This window comes from Anopheles arabiensis, chromosome 2 (assembly GCF_016920715.1).
Source record: "Anopheles arabiensis isolate DONGOLA chromosome 2, AaraD3, whole genome shotgun sequence".
Taxonomy (NCBI): domain Eukaryota; kingdom Metazoa; phylum Arthropoda; class Insecta; order Diptera; family Culicidae; genus Anopheles; species Anopheles arabiensis.
The window spans coordinates 60,506,562-60,527,160 of record NC_053517.1 but is presented as its reverse complement, the minus strand read 5'-3'; the positions used below and the strand labels follow the sequence as shown (position 1 = coordinate 60,527,160).

The window sequence follows — 20,599 nt, the reverse complement described above, 5'->3', positions numbered from 1 at the left end:
CTGAAAAGTCTGCGCAGCGTTTCGTAGGCCGAAGGGCATCGTGGTGAACTCGAACAATCCGAAGGGAGTTGTGATCGCCGTCTTCGGTATATCTTCGGGATGTATCGGGATTTGGTGATATGCCTTGTGCAGGTCAACCTTAGAAAAGATGGTTTTTCCCTGCAAATGCATAGTAAAATCCTGCAAGAAAGGTAGTGGGTAACGATCTGGAATTGTTTTTGCGTTGAGGGCCCTGTAGTCGCCACAGGGTCGCCACGTCCCGTCTGCTTTTTTCGTCATGTGCAGAGGACTGGCCCAGCTGCTGTTAGATGGTCGGCACACTCCTAGCTGTACGAGAGACTCGAACTCGGCGCGAGCTGCAGCATATTTTTCGGGGGACAATCTACGCGGACGGGCGAAGGTCGGTTGTCCAGTAGTCTCTATGCGGTGCGTGACGTCGGATTGCAGGAGCGTTCCGGGCGCGGTCCGTGCAGTCAACCCAGGGAATTCCCTCAACAAGGTGGCGATTGGCGAGGTCGAATCGCACACCTTTACGGTTGGCTCCCAGGATGTAGATCAGGAACACCCGGCGTTCGTAAGTTGGTTAAGACGTCTACGAGGCATTTGTCGCGCAGGTCCACTAAAAGGTGAAAATGCTGGAGGAAATCGGCTCCTATTATTGCGGTACCCACATCTGCGATCACGAAGTTCCACAGAAAGGCGCGTCGAAGACCAAGATCCAACGTGTAGAGTGACTCTCCATACACTTGGATAGGCGTACTGTTAGCAGCAAATAGTTTCATGGTCGATGGTTTGCAAGGAACGGAGCTGTGCTGTCGAGGTATTACGGAGACGTCGGCGCCGGTGTCGATAAGGAAGGGTTGGTTAGTTTTATAGTCTTTGATAATAAGGCGATGACTGGCCGATGATATCGAATCGACTAGAAGCTGGACGTCTCCCGCGTTCCGTCATGCAGAAGTAGTAGGAGTACCGTTATTTTTAGGACGGCTGTTAAACGAGCACGGAGCGCGGCAGTTACGCGCTTGCTGTCCGTATCGGTCGTGGTAGAAACAATAGCCGTTAGTGTTAGGATTAGTAGCCTGGTTCGTGTTGCGATTGCGAGAGCGTGAGCGGGCCCGTGAGCGTTCACGAGCTTGGTTCTGGTTCATTAGAGTTTCTAAGCGTTGACTCAGCTCGGCTACCTGTCGTGAAAGGCGGTTGACCTCCTCATTCCGTACCTCGGCGATGGTTTGGTACGGACCGGAGCGATTGTACAAGGCGAAAGAGTCGACCACTGAATCGGCTACCTTAACTTTCTCGTCGGCGTTTTGAGAGGACGCGATCACGGCGGACTGAACGTAGGGCGGCAGCCGACCGATCCAAAGATCGATCAACATAGAGTCGGTCATTGCACCGTTTGCTGTTCGCCGCATCTCGGCTAGCAGTTGTGAAGGCTTACGGTCGCCGAGGCTCATTTCGGATAGCAAACGGTGTAGGCGGCTTCGCTGGGACTCTTCGAAATGTTGTATGATGGCTTTCTTCGCGGATTCGTAGCGATCGGTATTTGGTACGCTGTCGAGAATGGGACGCAACTCGGGAAGAATTCGCGTAGGGATCTGTGTTTTCAGGATGTTAAAACGTCTAACATGATGGTGCGGAGAAATATTCCAGGCGTCGAACCAGTTCTCCAAGGCGTAGAAGAACGTATGGATGTCAGCAGTATCCAATTCGGGCGGCTTGAGACGCGTGGCGTTCACGGTCTCGACTTGGAACTCCGGAAGGTCGGTAGAGGCGTCACGAGCGAGAGGGGTCATATCGATTAAGTATGGACTCGGTGTGGGGAGTCCAGCTGCGGGGCTGGCGACCACCGCAGGACTGGCGGCCACCGCAGGGCTGAGGGCAACCTTGTTGCGGGCAGCGCTGCATCTTTCCGCGTCGGGGTTAGTAGTGAATAAAAAGGGTGGATCTTACCTTAATTGTTCACGTAACCAGGGTGTCGTCGTTGCGGTCGATCGGTATGAAAACGCTTCAGAAGCCGCGTGCGTCGTCTTCCTTCTCGGGTGGAGAAAATGTCGTTTCCTCACTTGCGATGAAATGGTGCACAGAAAATGGCGGCGTCGTTCTTCTTGTCAGCTGGATCCAAGCGGGTTTGCCTTCGAGCGAAAAAATCGTGATGGCGGCGATGTGTCACTACTGCTACGGCTGGATTATTTGCGTGCGCAACTCGACGTTGGTGTCTTCCTTCTTGATCGCACCCGTAGATGGAAGCACACACAAACGGAAAATTCCCAGTAGCACGAGGTGTAGAAACAGCTTGCGAGGCGGTGACCGGCGTCGAGGAGACCACCAGCGGAGATTGTCGTCGATCCGCTTCCAGGAATTGCGTCGATTGCGTCAGCCGTCGAAAGCTCGGTGGAAAATTTCTGCTGCGCCGATGATGGTGTGTGTGCGCTTGTCTCGCTTCGAGGCGGCGCGCGTGTGTGCGGGGGGTTCTTTTGTTCGCTGAATGCAGGAACGCTCCGTGTAGCTACGGGCGCACTAACACGGCGTTGCTTCGTTTTTTCGTCGGCCCGCACTCAACGTCCTGTGAATGATGAAAGGGCGCTCGTTGCGCACTTTGCAGGGAAAGGGGGGAGGAGGCCAGCCGCGTTGCCGGTACCTCTAACGCTGGTAGCACTCCCGGTCGTAGGCACACACACACACGCGTTGTCTTCTCTGCGTCGATCTCCGATGCCGGTAGCACGTTTTAACACGTTCAACGCGGTACAAGTTTGCGATGCGTTGTACACACACCCACTCACGTACGAATTCGCGGCGTCGGTTGCGGATCACGTCGGGGTCACCAGTTTTAGGGGCGCCACAAAAGTGGTCCCTAATTTTTTAAAGAGACACGCAACACTTTTTGCGAACTACGTTTTTGGTAGAATTCGATTTATTTTTTTCTTTTAAGCCGCGGAACGGTGAGTTCGGGAGAGACGCGAAAATTAGTGTTGTTCGTTCGAGAGTTGCCGGAGAAGAAGTGTTGGGTAAGCCGGACGGATATGCGCGTGTCGATGTGGAAACGTTTAGGACGAGAGAGAGAGCGTGTATGGAGCAAGCCACCGTTTTTATAGCAGCGGTGCAGCATGCTATCACTGTTTGTCCTGCTCTAGCTTTATGCGCAGTCCCTGCCTAACTAGCCCGTTAAACATTTTATGTCGGTAGTTCTAGATGTGCGCACCAGATGGCGCTCTGGTCGCTACAAAACTATTGAAGCTTTTTCATCCAGCTGTCAAAACTTTCCCACGCTTTTTGATCAAATGTTCTGGACGACTCGACCTCTGTATTATATAGACTTTGATTGTTACCGTGAACAATGCGCATATATTTATCTGTCAAACGGATCGGTTTGATATATTTACAGTGGAGCGCCGTTTATCCGGGTACCTTTTATCCGGCATTCCGTTTATCCGTGCTGTTGAGGAATGACAGTTCAATACAAAAGTGACATTGCGTTATGAGGAGGATATTTGAAAAAGCGGTTATAAGAGCACATTGTCATAACAAAAACACTATAATTCATGGCAAATTTTAAAAAATCTCTTTCAAAAAAACATGAAGTTAATAAAAACTGGGTTATTTTTATCAAAAAATCAGAAAATTTTCCAAAATACAACCAGGAATTGGTGATAAAATATATCATTTGACTCATTATCCGTGTTTATCGCTTATCCGGGCGAGGTCAAGTCCCGACAAGCCCGGATAAACGGCGCTCCACTGTATCTGTCCAAAAAATATATATATATCTCGGACATATAATCTTGAAAATTTATGCGCAATCTTGGCGCAATCTGAAAATGTATGGAAATGACGTTTATAGCTCAGGGTTGGCTACGCGAAATGACTTATGTTTTGATAAAACCAAGGTGGATTAAAAATATCAGGTGGTGGATTAGGGCCTTTGGGGGGTCGCCATAGTTGAGGGACTTTACGTCATTTTAGAACCGTTAACCATTGGTTTCCGCATACAAAGCTTAGCAAATAGAACAGATTTCTTTGTTATTATGTGCATTTTAGTGTGTCTATTGGTTTTATCGAAAAAATGAGATATATTAACAAAAGATTTGATGATATATTTATGCACGAAATTTAAAATCATGTGAGTAAGAGTTCTAATCTCACGTAAATTGTCCATGCAGCTCGTAGATAATGAGGAATTAATGTGAAAATTGAAAAAAATAATGCTTTCTTAATTTTTATCATCAAAAATGTCGAAAAAACTAAGAATTATAGAATAAATTCACGGAATAACACAAAATAACACACTTTAATCCATGTTTTAATATTAAATAAGAACGCACGAAGTCCAAAATATATTTTTAAAGAATGTTTAATCGAAAAAATGGGGTAGATAAATTATATGAACTAATTTAATAAATGTAAACAAAGTTTGAACCCTGAGGACCTTACGTCAAGTGGCGAATTGTCAAAATGCACTAGAGTCCACCACCTGATATTTTTAAATCCACCTTGGATAAAACGAATGAATCTGAGGCTGCGCTCTGGCACCACTCGAACACGACAACCGACTCGAACAAACCCATATAATCATATGGAGGTGCACTGTCAGACACAAACAAACATACAAGACAAACATGTCAAATCCCATACATTTTTCATGTTCGATGTCGTGTTCGATTGGTGCTAGAGCGCCGGGTGAGATTGCGCATCGTGTATTAGGCTTGTGGCAACGCTCATTGGATGCGATTTTATCGGACGAGATTTATATGGAATTTGACAGATAACGTCGGACATGCGATTTCGTCGTCCAACGTTATCTGTCAAATCCCATACAAAAATTTGACAGGCCGTCCGATAAAATCGCATGCGAAAAAGCGTTGCCACCAAGGATAATGTATTTAGAAGGTTGATTTTTATCGCTTTTGCTGGGCGATATTGTGGAAGACATCTGTCACTCTCTGCATACAAATTTCATTACCCCGCACCAGCCCTCCACAATTTTTATACCGGTGCCCCCGGAAGAGAAATGTCAAGTCGAGAAATGTCATTTTGCTCTGAACAACTTCACTTTGTCATTTATAACACCTTGCTAGCAACCCGAACCAGAAGTTCAACAGAGACAACTAGGGCCCGTGTCTGCACTTCATGAAGTCGAACGCGCTGATAAAATTTTATATGCAATTTTACAGATAATGTAACCCGGCGCTCTAGCAGCAATAGAACACGACATCGAACATGAAAAATGTGTAGGACTTCACATGTTCGATTTGTGGGTTATCACATCGAACGTGTAAAATCCCATATATTTTTCATGTTTGATGTCGCGTTCGATTGCTGCTAGAGCGTCCCAATTATTTGTTGGGTTAAATTCCCTAGTACAATTTTCAGATCGACATTTAAGAAAGGCTTCATGTGACCGATATGAACCAAATCTAAACTATCTCCTTTAAATAAATGAAAGATGTTATTTTCTTGTGCTGCTCTTCATGGGACATGCCCCCCCCCCGTTCAACACTTCAAAGCCTACCGAAAACTACCGAAAAATCTTAAACTCCTACCGAAAACTACCGATAAAATTTTGATGCGCCTACCGAAAACTGCAAAAATAATCTGGCCACTCTGATTAAAATCGGTTAGGACTGGAGGGGGGTATAGAAAATTGTATGCGATTTGACCGTCCAAATAGACTTACAGCGACAACTTCGCGCGCGACAACTTCGCCCGAGACAAAAAGTAGCTCAATTTTTCAAACAGAGCTACTCGTCTCGCGCGACAGTTTTGCTTCATCCGAAATAATCGAATTATCTACATTGTTTACAAGCCATTTTAATGCCAAACGCAAAAAAATAAATTTGAACACATTTTAACCTAATTTTGTGTGTTTTCAAATAAAAAACAAGTTGGTTGACTTAGTTAAATGAGCTACTTTAATCTACACCGAGTGAAATTTTGAGCTATTTTTCATCGCGCGCGACGTTTTCGCTCTATGTCTATTTGGACGGACATAACAATACTCGATGATGGTGCCCGGAAAACGCGCTAATAATTCACCTTCGTATTAAACACACCTTGCTCTGAAGCACTTCACCTCCTAATATCCATACACCTTGCTTGGTATGCATCAACAAATGATCGAATCCCCGCCTGTCATTTCGTTTTCATTTTTGTACAGCACGGCTGATAATTTATTCGGGATAAGCCAATATGTTTAACAAACCCACTTTGCTATTAACATAGGCAGTTGAGCAATTGACAAGTGACAATTGACGCCGCGCCCCTGTACAGGTAATCCGTGATACTAATTGGTATTGATAGAAACAATATGAATCTAACATAGTATTTTTTCTTGATCTTCACTATGCTCAATTTAATCGGTTATAACTCTTTTGGTGTTCGATTGTGGTTAGAAAAAAATCGGCTACAAGGTCATCAGTTCAATTGATTCCAGCGATACACATACGCTGGTAGAAAATCTATTAATCATTATAAATAAGCGTAAAGCAGCTCGACTGTGTGACTAAATAGAGGATTTGATCGATGACATACGAAATAATGAACCGCACTCGGCTGTAAACGATATCTTCGCTTCATTAATAGGAGACGCTGACAAACGTTTGCAGAATACCCAGTAATTTTCTATCAAAAGAAGAAGTGTGGTAGCCAACCAACGAATGCAATCAATTCATCTGTTTTAGTTGAAGGAAACAACAAAAAAATGTCGGAAATAGTAAACGGAAATAATATTTCTGCCAACCACATTAAAAGAATGATGGAAAATGCGCAGCGAGAAATCGAGCAACGTAAACGAAAACTAGAAAACATTACTTTGAATAAATATCCAGATGCTTCTACTTCTTCTGATGCTGCTGCTGCAGCAGTTAATGCCAAAACTACAGCCGTTGTGACAAAACCTGCAGATGGCCCTATTGAAAAAAGACACGCGATATGTCCGGATCTGTAACAGGAACATCGGACATAGAAAGATCAAGAAAAATTGCCCAGCTTCAAGAACAAATTCGGGCCAAACTTTCTGGAACATTAGTCAATGTTTTACCCCTACAGCCTGCTACTGACAAACCGAAGCCGCTTATACTGGATGCTGAGGGCCGTACTGTAGATGATAGTGGTCGTACAATTGTTGTACCCCAACTTACCCCTACGCTAAAGGCTAATATCCGTGCCAAAAAACGAGAAAATTCTAGAAATCAGCAATTTGTAGAACGTGCGTTTACCGATGAATCAAATGAGACACACTTTCATGATGATCGTATTACATTAAAACCAGCAGGGCGAACTAAGCGTTCATTACGATTTCATGAGCCTGGAAAATTTCAACAGCTTGCTGAAAGATTACGAATGAAGATACAGCTAGAAAAATTGCAGAACGAGATTTCGCAAATAGCGCGCAAAACTGGAATTAGTTCAGCTACAAAACTTGCTTTGATTGCTCCTAAATCGGACACTTACTTAAATGATGTACCCCAAATGGAATGGTGGGATTCTGTCATATTGATGGATGATTTGAATACCTTGAACGCACAGGGAAGTATTGCGATAAGAGAATCTTCGATAACTAACCTCATCGAACATCCGACGCAAATGCGGCCGCCAAGTAAGTATTAGTAAGTTGCATCGATTTGATTGTGGCTTTACCAAATTAGAAACACATTCGGAATATAAGTTAGAAACAATTATATGTCTATTTAATTTAAGTTAGAAACAAATAATATCTATTTTTTGGCGATTGTCCTATTTTCTTTCGGTATAACGTTTAGCCTAATGGCTGGCCCCATTGCCCCTTATGCCATTTCCCGTATGATGTATGTACTCTACTCGCATGAATAGCAGCAGTGCAAAAGGTGTTATTCTATGTCATGACGTAACTCCATTTATGTCTGCACCAGATAAATCAATCCATCGAATATCGAGTTTCTTAGCCAAAATATAATTATGCGTGGGACATACCAAGTTCTTTATAAAAAAATGCATTCCCTCACTTAATTTATCAAGTCCGTTGCGGGTGATTTCTTAATCTAAACTGAAACCTAGCTGGCTCTATTTCTTATGCTTAGCTGAAGCCAGTGAAGTATTCAAAAATTTGTCAAATAATGGTTAAAAATAACCGAGCATCGCACACTTAAGATCTCAGATATGACCTCGGTTAAACCTTTTTAACCGAAAATATTTGCTTAAACTGACAATGGGACCCTTCACGATTCTAGTCAGCTTTTTGTATGGAGTTTAACAGCCGGAGGCTGAAATCATGTAAACACTCCTTATAAAACCATACACAAAACTAGCCTGCAATTTTCAGTATCTATTATTCTAGCCTCAAAGGTGGAATTAGATTCGAGTACCTGCTTGAAAAATGGCATAACAAGGTGTTGTTTACTTTTATCCCAAGGTGCATAGTGTGGTCGCATAGTATGTTTTTTATAACAAAATTTGAACCTCATATTTTGACCGAACAGCTGAAAACTTTTGTTCAAACAAGCTTTCTGGAGGCTTGACGAATACACAAAACACAATGCTTGAAATCTTCATTCAGAAACAGAAGCGATAAAAATCAGCCTTCTAAATCCATACACCTTGAATAAGCCCACCTGTATTTTATACCGACTTAGCTATTTGCATTGTATGCAGTTTTGGAGCAGCTATCTGACAGGCTGAAATTTCAGCCTACGAACTTAACACGGAAAAGGCACCAATAACGGATTACAGGGGTTTCGAGGATTGTACTGACATGTAGGAGAAAGCGGGGCAAAATGGCACTGTTAAGGATATTGCACTATACAGGCGGCCCCCGAGATACACGGTACCTCTTATAAGCGGATTCGAAGATACGCGGTTTTCTAAATTTGACAGTTCTTTGGGCAAATTGTAGTGATTTGACTCATCAATTCTAAAAAGCCAAATATGTTTCCTATTAATCGAATGTAAAAAATAATTTTAAAAGAGTTGAAACTGTCAAAATTATATCAAATAATTAATTTGGTGGCTAAAACCGCCCTCTACTTGCAAAATTACACGAAGATTAGTGATATTTTGGCTGGAAATCACGAGATTCGACTTACGCGGAAATTCGAGATACGCGGTATTTTGCGGTCGTTTTCGGTCCCCATTAACCGTGTATCTCGGGGACCGTCTGTATCCTTATGGATAATCACTTTAATACTGTCAATGGCAACCAAAAAACCATCATATTCCAGGCAACCGGGCTGCCCGGGTAGCCAACGACTCTGGGAACATATACAGTGAACCCTCTCTTATTTGAGAGGCGATGGGACTGTCGAATAAGAGGGGTTTTCAAATTACAGAGGTGCAAAGTGAATGAAAGGTCCATCCAAACAAGAAAGAGACAACATTTAGTATGCAGCCTTAACTGTTGCTATAGGAAACTGCGAACAGGATTGCCAATTTGAGCATACATCATTCAATAACCATGGCAACACCATACACAAATAAGAGGGACACAGATTTCAGAGGTTTTCCAAATTAGAGGAACAAAAATGTACTGGAAATCAAGGGACTGTGCAAAATGTTTAAATAAGAGAGGTTTTTCAAATTGGATAGGTGTCAAATAAGAGAGGGTTCACTGTATTATCTTTTGCATGCGTAATCCAATAACGACGCAATATTCGGATGAAAATTAAACAAACTACAGCGCCTACCGTAACTACATGGATAGTCGTTTTCGTGTTTTTATCAAAAAAGAGTATTAAACAGCTGAAACTACTTTCTTAACTCTTAAAATATTTTAATCATACAAATATGCATTCATTCATTTTGTTAATTTTTTTTTGTTAAAACATGAAACGAATAATTGAGTGTTTCCAATACACTGATGTACACAAAGGTTATACGTATGTCACACGTAAACGTAAACACGTAAACTTAGGCGTAAATTGGATTTCAGCCATACAACCCTATAATCTTTTGATAGGAAGTTTACGCTCTTCCATACAAATCAAGCGTAAACTTTTTGAACTAGACGCGGATCAATGTGTTCGAGAAATGTGCCACAGATCCAGTATTGCATCCGATGAATTCAGGTATCATCAACGTTTTCAAGCATCATACCGCGGTCTTGAAGTAAAGTGTGAAACCCTGTAAAATCCCTGAAAAAGTTATAATAACACTGTTGGGATGAATTTTCGCTAACCGCCTTTGAAACGGTTCTGAAACTATATTTCAAACATATTATAACACGATCACATTTGATTTCACCTTTTCACTTACTTCTCTCGTCCCTTCACTAATCTGAGTTTTAACGCTTACTTAATATTAATTAATTAATATCCGTGTTACGCTTATGGCTTTGTATTTGCTCCTTACTCCTCGCTGGTTGGATTGCTTCTCCCGTTTCGCTGCGATTCTCTTGACGTTCGCCCTGGATGACTTTCGTCTCGTCAGGGGTGTTCAAACGCCAAGGGTGTCGAACGGTTTCGTCGCAACAAACACTTTAAAAATCGTTTAAAAATGTATCGCCTTGAAACTTTCCTAAAATATTATTTGTATTTTTGGACGTTTTAAATGTATTATTATTATTTTTTATTCAAGAGAACGGTACAAATGCGGGAGTTATTGAATTGCTCGGAAGCAGGCGTTGACGTGTTCGCAACGCAAAATAAAATGTTTAAATTTTTTTCGAATAACTAATGCGTAAAACGAAGATTCTTCGTGACTTCACGGTTATGCCGGTCTAAAAAATATCCCGCTACTTTTTAGTACATATAATACACGCAGCCGATTAGTCAGTCATTTGGTCCGTCGCATGCCCCGATACCACAATGGGCTTTTAGCGGGATGAAATTCAAAAAATCAACTTTGTAATAGCGGAATTCCAAAGAATTGGTATTAATACTTAGGGTTAAACTAAGAAAAATACCAAATATGAGCTCTTTATCTTTTCTGGTTCTCTAAAATAGACCTCTCTAAGTCGAGACTTGTTAAAAATCGCAGAAACATCTTCATTTTTTTTTGGAAAACTTTGAACTTATGTAACTTTTTCAAATATAAACCGTTTTTGATAAGTTCAGTCATTTTAAAAAGGATATTTAGTCAGCTTTATAAATACATAAAATATTTTATGTTAAGCTAGTTTTATGATAAAATATTCGAAAATAACTGAAGAAACCTCCTGAAAATTTTCATCCTTATAATTTTTGACTGATGCCATTATGAAAGAGGCGTAGAGTGGCGTTGTCTCATATATGTCACAGAATAGTGTAATATATATACTATCAATATGTGAGTTTGTTACGAAAATTTGCGAACGCGATTTTTATTGAAGTTTTTTTCACATAAACTTTTTACAACATTAAAAACAGACACATGCGTAACACACAACTTAACATCTCATCCGACCTTCCACTAATAGCTATATCTACAGAAGTACTATTCGATTTTACCATAGTTTCTGCATACTTCCCTAATAAAATGCACTCCACAAACGAACTTTCTGTATACTTAACACAAACTCTTAAACAAATAAATGGCCCAATACTACTTGTAGGCGATTTAAATACTTCTAACACGTATTGGAGTAATACACAAACTAACACTAGAGGAAAAATTCTCTATAACCTTTTTGACATGAACAATTTACAAGTAATAAAAAACTCGTCGCCTACTCGCATATCCAAACGACGGCACAGGATCATGCATTGATCATTGCGTTGTGTCGTCTTGTTCCACTGAACAATTCAGTTTGGTAGATTTGGAAGATTTGCACGGTAGTGATCACTTCCCAATCCTCATTTTTGATAAGCATGGGGATACGCGTCCACAGTTGCGACCACGCTGGAAATATAATGAGGCTGATTGGTCTAGTTATCGTTTTCTTATCGAAAGGGTTATTGTTGCGTTGAGCAACAGTCAAAATGAACGCGACGACTTTCCAGATAATTTTACAAATTTATTTATTGCCGTAAGCTTAACCAACGGTGATAACAGTAAAAAAACTTCTGGCTCGTCGTACGGTTAGAATAGAAAAGAGCCGCCGCACTCTGTTTCTTTCCGTACATCCTTTCCGTACGCCTTATCCTTTCCGTTCGCATTATCCGTGTGTTATCAAGTATCCGTTTATCTTTTACACCGGGCAGTCATCAATACGCGTATTATAACATCGAACAGTTGCCAGACTCGTCGCAACAGTTATTGATAGGTCGACACTGCTTTTGGTTGATAGTTTTTGCAGCATTATTCATAAGGCAGCAGAACTAAGCATCCCACGAACGTCAGGCAAAATTCTCAAAAAGTCGGTACCATGGTTGAATGACTCGGTTGAAAAAGCAATAACAGCACGAAGAAAAGCTCTACGGAAATTGAGGAAAGCCAGCACTACCAGTAACAACCCGAATACTCCATACCTAGCTTTGAAGTACCAAGAAGCAAATCAGAAAGCCAAAAATGAAATAGAAAAAGCAAAAAAAGTAAGTTGTGAAAAATTCGTCACAAGCATTGACCCATCTCTTTCATGCAAAGAAGTTTGGAGTATGGTGAAAAATTTGACAGGAAATGGTCAGTTCTCATTTCCAACACTGTTGAACAACAACGAACCAATCACTTCTCCATGCTGCATTGCAGAACATTTTGCACAATATTTCTATGAGGCATATGCAGCTTCTAAATACTCAGCTACCTTCATTCAACGCCACAAATCTCAAACAATATCATCCATATCATTTGGTGATACAAATAATCAATCGTATAACAAACTATTTTCCACAGAAGAACTAAGCTGGGCTTTGAGAAAATGTAGAGGAAACTCTGCGGGTATAGACGATATCGGCAAGCAGCTTCCTGAGCGTGCATTACACTGCCTTCTACAAAAATATAACAACATATGGAGGACAGGTGAAATTCCAAATAATTGGAAAACTAGTCTGATCGTCCCATTTCCAAAGGCAGAAAAAGACAGATTAAGTGTAGATAGTTATCGCCCAATCTCCTTGCTGTGTTGTATGAGTAAAGTCCTGGAACGTTTAGTCAATCGACGACTAATTCAGGAGCTAGAGAGCAGAAATCTGTTGAGTGACAAATAGCACGCTTACAGAATCGGCCGTGGTGCTGAGACTTATTTTGCTTGTTTAGAAAACGTTCTCACTGAGGCCAAAAATAAAAATTATTACACTGATTGTGCAGTAGTTGACCTATCAAAGGCCTTCGATCGTACCTGGCGTCCGGCGATCCTTGAGCAATTGAAGAAATGGGGATTTGGAGGAAGTCTAACGCGCTTTATAAATTGTTTCCTAAGAGACCGGACCTGTAATGTACTGATTGGATCATATACCTCTAACATCAAGGTTTGGAGAACGGTGTCCCTCAATGTGCTATATTATCATCTACGCTTTTTCTAATAAGCATGGAGTCTTTATTACGAACGATACCTACTAATATAGACACATTCATTTATCCGGATGACATTATACTAATTACTTCAGACAAATCAGAAACAAGAAATAGAACCAAACTACAAAACGCACTCAATAAACTTCATCATTGGTGTTGCTTGACAGATCTATCAACAAAAAAGTAAAATTCTACATATATGCAATAACTCACACAAAAGGACACTTAAACCTATAAAAATTAAATCAGATATAATTCCAAATGCAAGAGCAGTCAAAATTATAGGAGTTATCATTGACTCAAGGTTAAAATTTCGGCAACACTTTCACTACGTTAAAAAAATGATCAAAAGCAGATCAAATATTCTTCATATGTTAGGTTGTGCAAATAACAGATCGGCAAGACGCACACTTCTCACTATTTTTAACAGTTGGTTTGTTCCAAAATTATTGTACGGCATTGAATTCATTACTATGGGCGATGCCAACTTTGGCTGCAGGCTAGTCCCAACGTACCACTCTACTCTGAAAAAAAAATACAGGAGCTTTTATCACTAGCCCAAACACCGCAGTACTTTGTGAAGGTAGACAATTACCTCTCGATCATGTTTTAGTCCTTAAAATAGTAAACCTAGCTGGCAGACTCATTGAAAAAGGAATCGAAGCAAATTCTTTTGTAGATAGAGCCAACAAGGTGTCAAAACAACTAACAGGTCACAGCATGCCCAACATAGCTAAACACACAAGCTGTTCAACTAGACCTTGGTACGACAAAATCCCAACAATCGACTGGACATTGCAAAAACTAAGCAATCACGAACAACAAATAGTACAAAACTATCAAATGCTCATCGCCAACAAATATAAAATATATAATAATATTTATACTGATGGCTCGGCCTACAACAGTTCTGCGGGCTGTGGCATAACATCGCCAAATGCTCGCTGTAGTATTAAGCTTCCGGAGAATACATCAATATTCTCTGCAGAGGCTATTGCTATTATGATAGCAACTGAAGAAGCGACCGTAAATGACAGACCTAACGTTATTTTCACAGATAGCGCTAGTGTTCTGAAAACATTAGAGAAAGGTTCTTACGAAACCCTTACATACAAACTATCGAATCACTATCAAACGGCAGGTCAATCGAATTCTGTTGGATACCAGGACATGAAGGAATCGCAGGAAACGAAGTAGCTGACCGTCTTGCGAATGAAGGTAGGATGATCAAAAATCGTGTAGATGGAACTATCTCTAGAAGTGATGCATTCTGGTGGTGGAAAGTATTGATAAATCAAAGCTGGCAAAACATTTGGAACAAATCACCCATTATCAACTTAAAAAAAAAAACAAACTACCGCACCATGGAACTATCCACTAAATCACAGTGATCAAAGAGTGTTAACAAGGTTGAGAGTTGGACACACCCGACTTACACATACGTACAAACTTAAAAAGGAATCACCGTTAATCTGCCCATTTTGTGGATGTGATACAATGGTGGAACACATTTTAATTATTTGTTTTGGATATTCCGCAGAATGGAAGAGACACAGACTTGGAGAGCACTTGGATATTGTACTTTCCAACAATTACAATGAAATTTAAAGACTTTTAAATTTTTAAAGGACACTAATCTCTACAAACAAGTGTAGGAATAAATATAAAGATAAAAATATTTAAAAACATAATTTAAATGAAAAAAGCATTAGAATTAACAAACATTTTCACCTTTCACCATTACCATTAGAACTCTTGTATTTTTTTTCATCTTGGACTTATAATTCATTTCATTTTTTTTCTCAAATAGTATTAGTAGTTTCTAAATTGTAAATTACGAGAGGCGAATGCTAAAAAGCCTCGTAAAAAAATAAAACAACAACAACAACAACTCTGCAAACAGTTCTAACAGCGCAAATTGTAGCTTGATAAAGATAAAAAATGATACGCAAAATCTACAAAAAGGCAGTTAGTAATCATGGCAGCCGGGCTATTGAATGACTAGCAGTTTTAAATCTATATATATATACAGTGGAGCATCTTTTTTTCGGGCTAATCGGAACCCGACCTCGTCTGGATACCCGAAAAATACGGATAATGAGTCTAATTATATATTTAATCACAAATTCCTGTTTTTTTAAATTGTTTAATGTTTTGGTAAAGTGTAGGCAGTTTTTATTAACTTCATGCTTTGCCAAAGAGAATATTTGAAATGTTTAGTAGAGTATGTAAAATGTGAAGAATATTTGAAGAGAATATGATGCAGAGCGATTTTGGTTATGACAATATGCTCTTACAACCTTTTTTTTCAAATATCCTCTTCAGCACTCAAAGTCACCTTTGTATTGAACTGTCACTTTTCAACGGCATGGATAAATGAAGAGCTGGATAAAAGGTACCCATATGAACGGTGCTCCACTGCACGAGATTGGTTTTAGAGCTTGATAGAAGTTATCTGTTGATTACAATAATCTACTTATTTGCAAATTAAATATATCAACTTAGGTGGATGCTATTACAAGCTCCTAACCTCTAGTTCTCATTTCTAAAGACCTGAATAAAGGCATTTAAATAATTAGATAGAGCAGGTACATTAAAATAAAGTAGTTCCCAAATTCTTAATGAAAAGCTGCTAACGTTGTTTGTCCTTGAAGGTTAAAATTTTAAATCGGTTGTTTAAAAAATAGGGATTACACATTTTCCTATGCATTAATATCACATTCATCCAATACTTTTCGAAGCACTGTACTGTCTTCAGAAGGAGTAATACAAATAAAAAGCTGATGTTTTTGGTTTTACGACTATCCGAAAAAATCAGAATTAGTAGCACTTGTTTCAACGACAGCTACAAACAAAGTATTTACTTCATATGTAAAGTTAAACTCTGTCTTTGTTTTAATGCGTGTAGCTACTGATATTGAACTGGTTAACGAATCTGATGAATACAGCTCATTATACAAAATGTCCTTCTGGATGCATTTTCATTTCATTTATTAATCCAATATCCGCCATCCTGGCTAAATAAAACAGACTTAAAACTAATTAAACGCTAACACATAAACAAAATAATTCATGAAAAACTAAGCCTAACTAAACTAGTCTTGACCTAACAAAACAATAAAAGAAAAAAAACATAGGTAGAGCGTAGATGCTATCATAAACTTAATGAAAAAAGAGAGTAAATGAAAACTAAGAAGAATAATTAAAGAAAATTAGAAGAATAAATACAGTTACGGAAAGAGTTAAGAGAGGAGTCGAAATCAAAGAGATAGTAAAAGTGGTTAAACAACCTGAAACAGGATAGAAGAGGATCATTTAAAGTATAAAGAGTATGACGTGTTTCAATTGACAGAGGATCACGTGGACGAAGAGAACGAGAGGGAACATACAGCGAGATGGACGAGAGTAAATCAGGAGCATCAGTAGCAAAAAGTAATAAGCCACCAATAAAACATGCCTGAAACACTTGGCGGCGGAAACTTAAAGAGTGAAGATTGAATAACTGCAATCGCGTTTCATAGGGAGGTAGTGAGGCAGCACCGAACAAACGACGAAAAGCAATTCTGGTAAAGAGGCGCTGAATGCTTTCAATTCTCGAACAGCCATCAATAGTAGGAGGATTCCAGATGATACTAGCATATTCAAGAATAGGCCTTACCAAAGCTCAATAAAGATTTCTTAGGAAGCTTTGATCTCTAAAAATAGAGGTAAAACGTAAAATAAACCCAAGGGTTCGATTAGCTTTTAGTAGAACCTCATCAAGGTGCAGTTTAAAGTTAAGACGACTGTCAAGTATAATACCAAGGTCGCGGATGGACATAACACGAGAGAGGGACGAGTTAGAGAGAGTATAGTTGAATAAAATAGGAGAAAAAGACAAAAAGACAGAGTTTAACTTTACATATGAATTAAATACTTTGTTTGTAGCTGTCGTTGAAAAAAAGAGCTACTATTTCTGATTTTTTCGGATAGTTGTTAAACCAAAAACATCAGCTTTTTATTTGTATTACCCCTTCTGAAGACAGTACAGGACTTCGAAAAGTATTGGATGAATATTGTGTGATATTAATGCATACGAAAATGTGTAATCCCTATTTTTTTAAACAACCGATTTAAAATTTTAACCTTCAAGGACAAACAACGTTAGCAGCTTTTCATTAAGAATTTGGGAACTACTTTATTTCAATGTACATGCTCTACATATAATTATTTAAATGCCTTTATTCATGTCTTTAGAAATGAGAACTAGACGTTAGGAGCTTGTAATAGCATCCACCTAAGTTGTGTATGTATATTTTTAATATTTGTATTATCTTTGAGTATAAGTGATGAGACTTAGCTACAGTTGTCCTATACAAAGTAGAAAATGTTGTCGATTTTAAAATTACTATGTTTTGTTCATATATAATGGAATGTTACAGTATATTTTAAAATGGTTTATACTATTAGAAACACAAATAAATGGAGAAAACATTCAAAATTAATAAAACTAATCAAAGTTCCCTTAAAACACCATTTTATGTAGCGCCACCTGGTGGTATGGATGCAAACTACATGTAAAATGTAATTTACTATCATAATACTTGAATACAAACGATAAAAACTAACAATTTCTGCAAAAATAATCGTACCCCAAAATTTGTTCTAAACTGCGTTTTGCATTGGTTACAAAAGTTTTAGTGACATTTTATAGTTTAATATAAAAATTACGCGCTTTGATACATGACTAATCAAAAGTGTTCAGAAAACAATACTATAAACACGGAAACTGTAATTTAGTTGAATAAACGCCACAATTCCTTAAGTCCCAGAAGAAAAAAAATATATTGACTGTCAATGTCAGTTCCTGACTATGATACACGTTGTCAGTTGTTCAGCAATAAGAAAAGCTGAATGTGCGTTTCATTCAAATTTCCCTCTATAATCATTCAATAAAATTCGCGTTCGCAAACTTTCCTAGCAAACTCACAGATTGATAGTATATATATTAAACTATTCTGTGACATTTATGTCTTACATATATATCAATTTATTATTATTATATATATATATATATATATATATATATATATATATATATATATATATATATATATATATATATATATATATATATATATATATATATATATATATATATATAATTATGTTTATGATAACCCGGAGTAAGTTTTAAAAAATATTACTGGGGATCTTTATTTGCGAACTGCTAAACTAAGACTAAAGCTAACTTCTGGATTCGGTGGTATTTAGCTAGGCTGGTGTTTTCGGTGCTGCCAGGTTTGCCGGTCACGTTGTCGTCCACGTTTATGATGATCATGTTGCCTCGGTCCGTCTGAGCATACGACACCACACCTGGTCGTGGGAACCTGCTTCCAGTGGAGTTCCCGTTGGAACTTGACTCCGCGCGTGGAGTAACATCGATGGCTCGCTTGCGACCGTTTTCTTACTCAGCACCTGTATCATAGCGCGTAGCGCATGTGTACATAACTCCTCCCTCCTTAAACGTCGAGCGTCCTCGATCGACTTACCGACGTTTGCAGTGGGATGATGTTGTGAATAGCTTCGGTAGACATTTTCTTCTCTGCATGTTTGGTTTTGTGTTTGTAGATGCAAAATGCAGTTATAAGAAAGCCTGTTAGAACAACAATTAATATCCCTCCTGCAATTGTATGCGTGCGTAAGCGGAGTGTTATTGTATGGAGTTGATGTATGTTACTAATATGCATTGTGTGCAGATCTTGTATACTTGGCTTGTTAAGAGTTATTTCTGTTTTGCTGCCAGTTAAGGGTAGGAAGTAGTCTTCTTGGTCTAACACATCAATATGCGCAGTAAATGTGCTATTTAAGATTTTTACGGTGCAATTGCCGGTTTCAATTAGTGTGGGTACTGCTATTATTTGGCTGTTTGAACATGAATCAATGACTGGCACTCCAAGGGTGGTATCGATTAGAATGACTCCTGGTTTCATTTCTCGTATTATCGTATGCTCGGAGCTCGTGGTGGTGGTACATTTAGATGGATGATTTCTGATGATATTTGAGATACACTTGTCGTTTAGCGGTTGTGGGTTGTTGCAAATCGTGCACTCTTCGTTAACATTGAAAATGGTGTTTTTATGCTTGGTTACAAATTTTACATCCGTCTATTCTTCTATGTCTTCTACAGTTGTACAATGTTATCAATGTTCAGGATAAGATTTACTTGTTCTATTTCAGTTTTTACGATTATTCATTTGATCTGATCTGATCTTTTATCTGATTATTCATTTGATTTTCGATTTTTTTTTTTTTTTTTAGAGTTTGTGTAATTTTGTTCACTGATTTTTCTATTTCGGAATTAATTCTAACTTGAGCGTTAATGTTGGATATGGTTTTGTTTTCTGAATGTTCTAAATTCTGAATGTTCTAAGTGTTTTCTGATCTGCGGTTTCCTGCATTTATTATGCCTCTCTTTTGTTTTCTAGGTCTTATATTTCCTCATTTTTTTATAAGCTGATAGGATTTTATAGTCTAAGGTGTCCTTAAGATGGTTGGTTAGGCTAATATTATTGGCTAAATTCTGAATATAGTTAAGGTTAGTCTCTATAAATTGTTACTGTTATAAGTTTTGAATTTGTTAAAACTATTATGAGGAAATGAATCATTCCAAATTTCATTTTTAGTTTTTTATAGTATTCAGCTGTGATTTCCGTGAGGATGAGAAAGAATTTAAATGGTATGTTAGGTTTTTCGTTTCCTTTTCAATTTTGATTTATGAATTTTTCTTCCATTTCGGTCTAAAATATTTGTAACTAGGTTATCGAAAACTTTCGTTTCACGATACCTTTCTTCGTGTTTTAAATTATTTCTTTTCCTTTCGAAGATCGTGTCATTGTCTTTGAATAGTTCTGGTTCTTCTCGTGTTTTGTTTAATTTTTCTATGTATTTGGATTTTTTTCTTTTTGTTTTGTGGCATACACTCTATAAAGTTCCTCTTTTGTTTAATTCTTTCTTGAAGGTCCTCAGGGATAGGATCTTCGTTTTTGAAGCCGAAAAATAGTTCTTTAGGGGATATGTTTGTTTGAGAGTGTATAGAATCATTGTAAATTGAGACTGCCAAATTAATTTTTGAAGTAGTTGATAAATTTTTGTAGAATCTCGTAGTGAGATTATGTTGTGCAATTCTCTTATTGTTCTATGGACAATTTCAATTGTTCCATTTAAAGAGGATTGACCAACACTTGTATAATGAGATTCTATATTATTTTCTTCAAGAAATTGTTTG

The 20,599-nt window shown here is 38.6% G+C and overlaps 2 protein-coding genes across 2 annotated transcripts in view; one reads left to right on the top strand and one right to left on the bottom strand.

Annotated features, from left to right (window-relative positions):
• Positions 1 to 947: 947 nt before the first annotated feature.
• Positions 948 to 1,793, bottom strand: LOC120908872. The gene has a single exon (XM_040320326.1). The coding sequence runs from the start codon at positions 1,791 to 1,793 to the stop codon at positions 948 to 950; it is 846 nt and encodes a 281-aa protein (XP_040176260.1).
• A 4,858-nt stretch (positions 1,794 to 6,651) lies between these two features.
• Positions 6,652 to 20,599, top strand: part of LOC120894656 (U4/U6 small nuclear ribonucleoprotein Prp3-like) — a 36,073-nt gene continuing 22,125 nt past the window's right edge. The window contains 2 exon segments of the mRNA XM_040297369.1: positions 6,652 to 6,877; positions 6,916 to 7,591. Coding sequence (XP_040153303.1) covers positions 6,695 to 6,877; positions 6,916 to 7,591 — 859 coding nt within the window. The 5' untranslated portion in view covers positions 6,652 to 6,694.

What these genes read in the sequence shown, in the direction of transcription:
- LOC120908872 (XM_040320326.1), bottom strand. Translation starts at nt 1,793, where the DNA reads ATGACCCCTCTCGCTCGTGACGCCTCTACCGACCTTCCGGAGTTCCAA.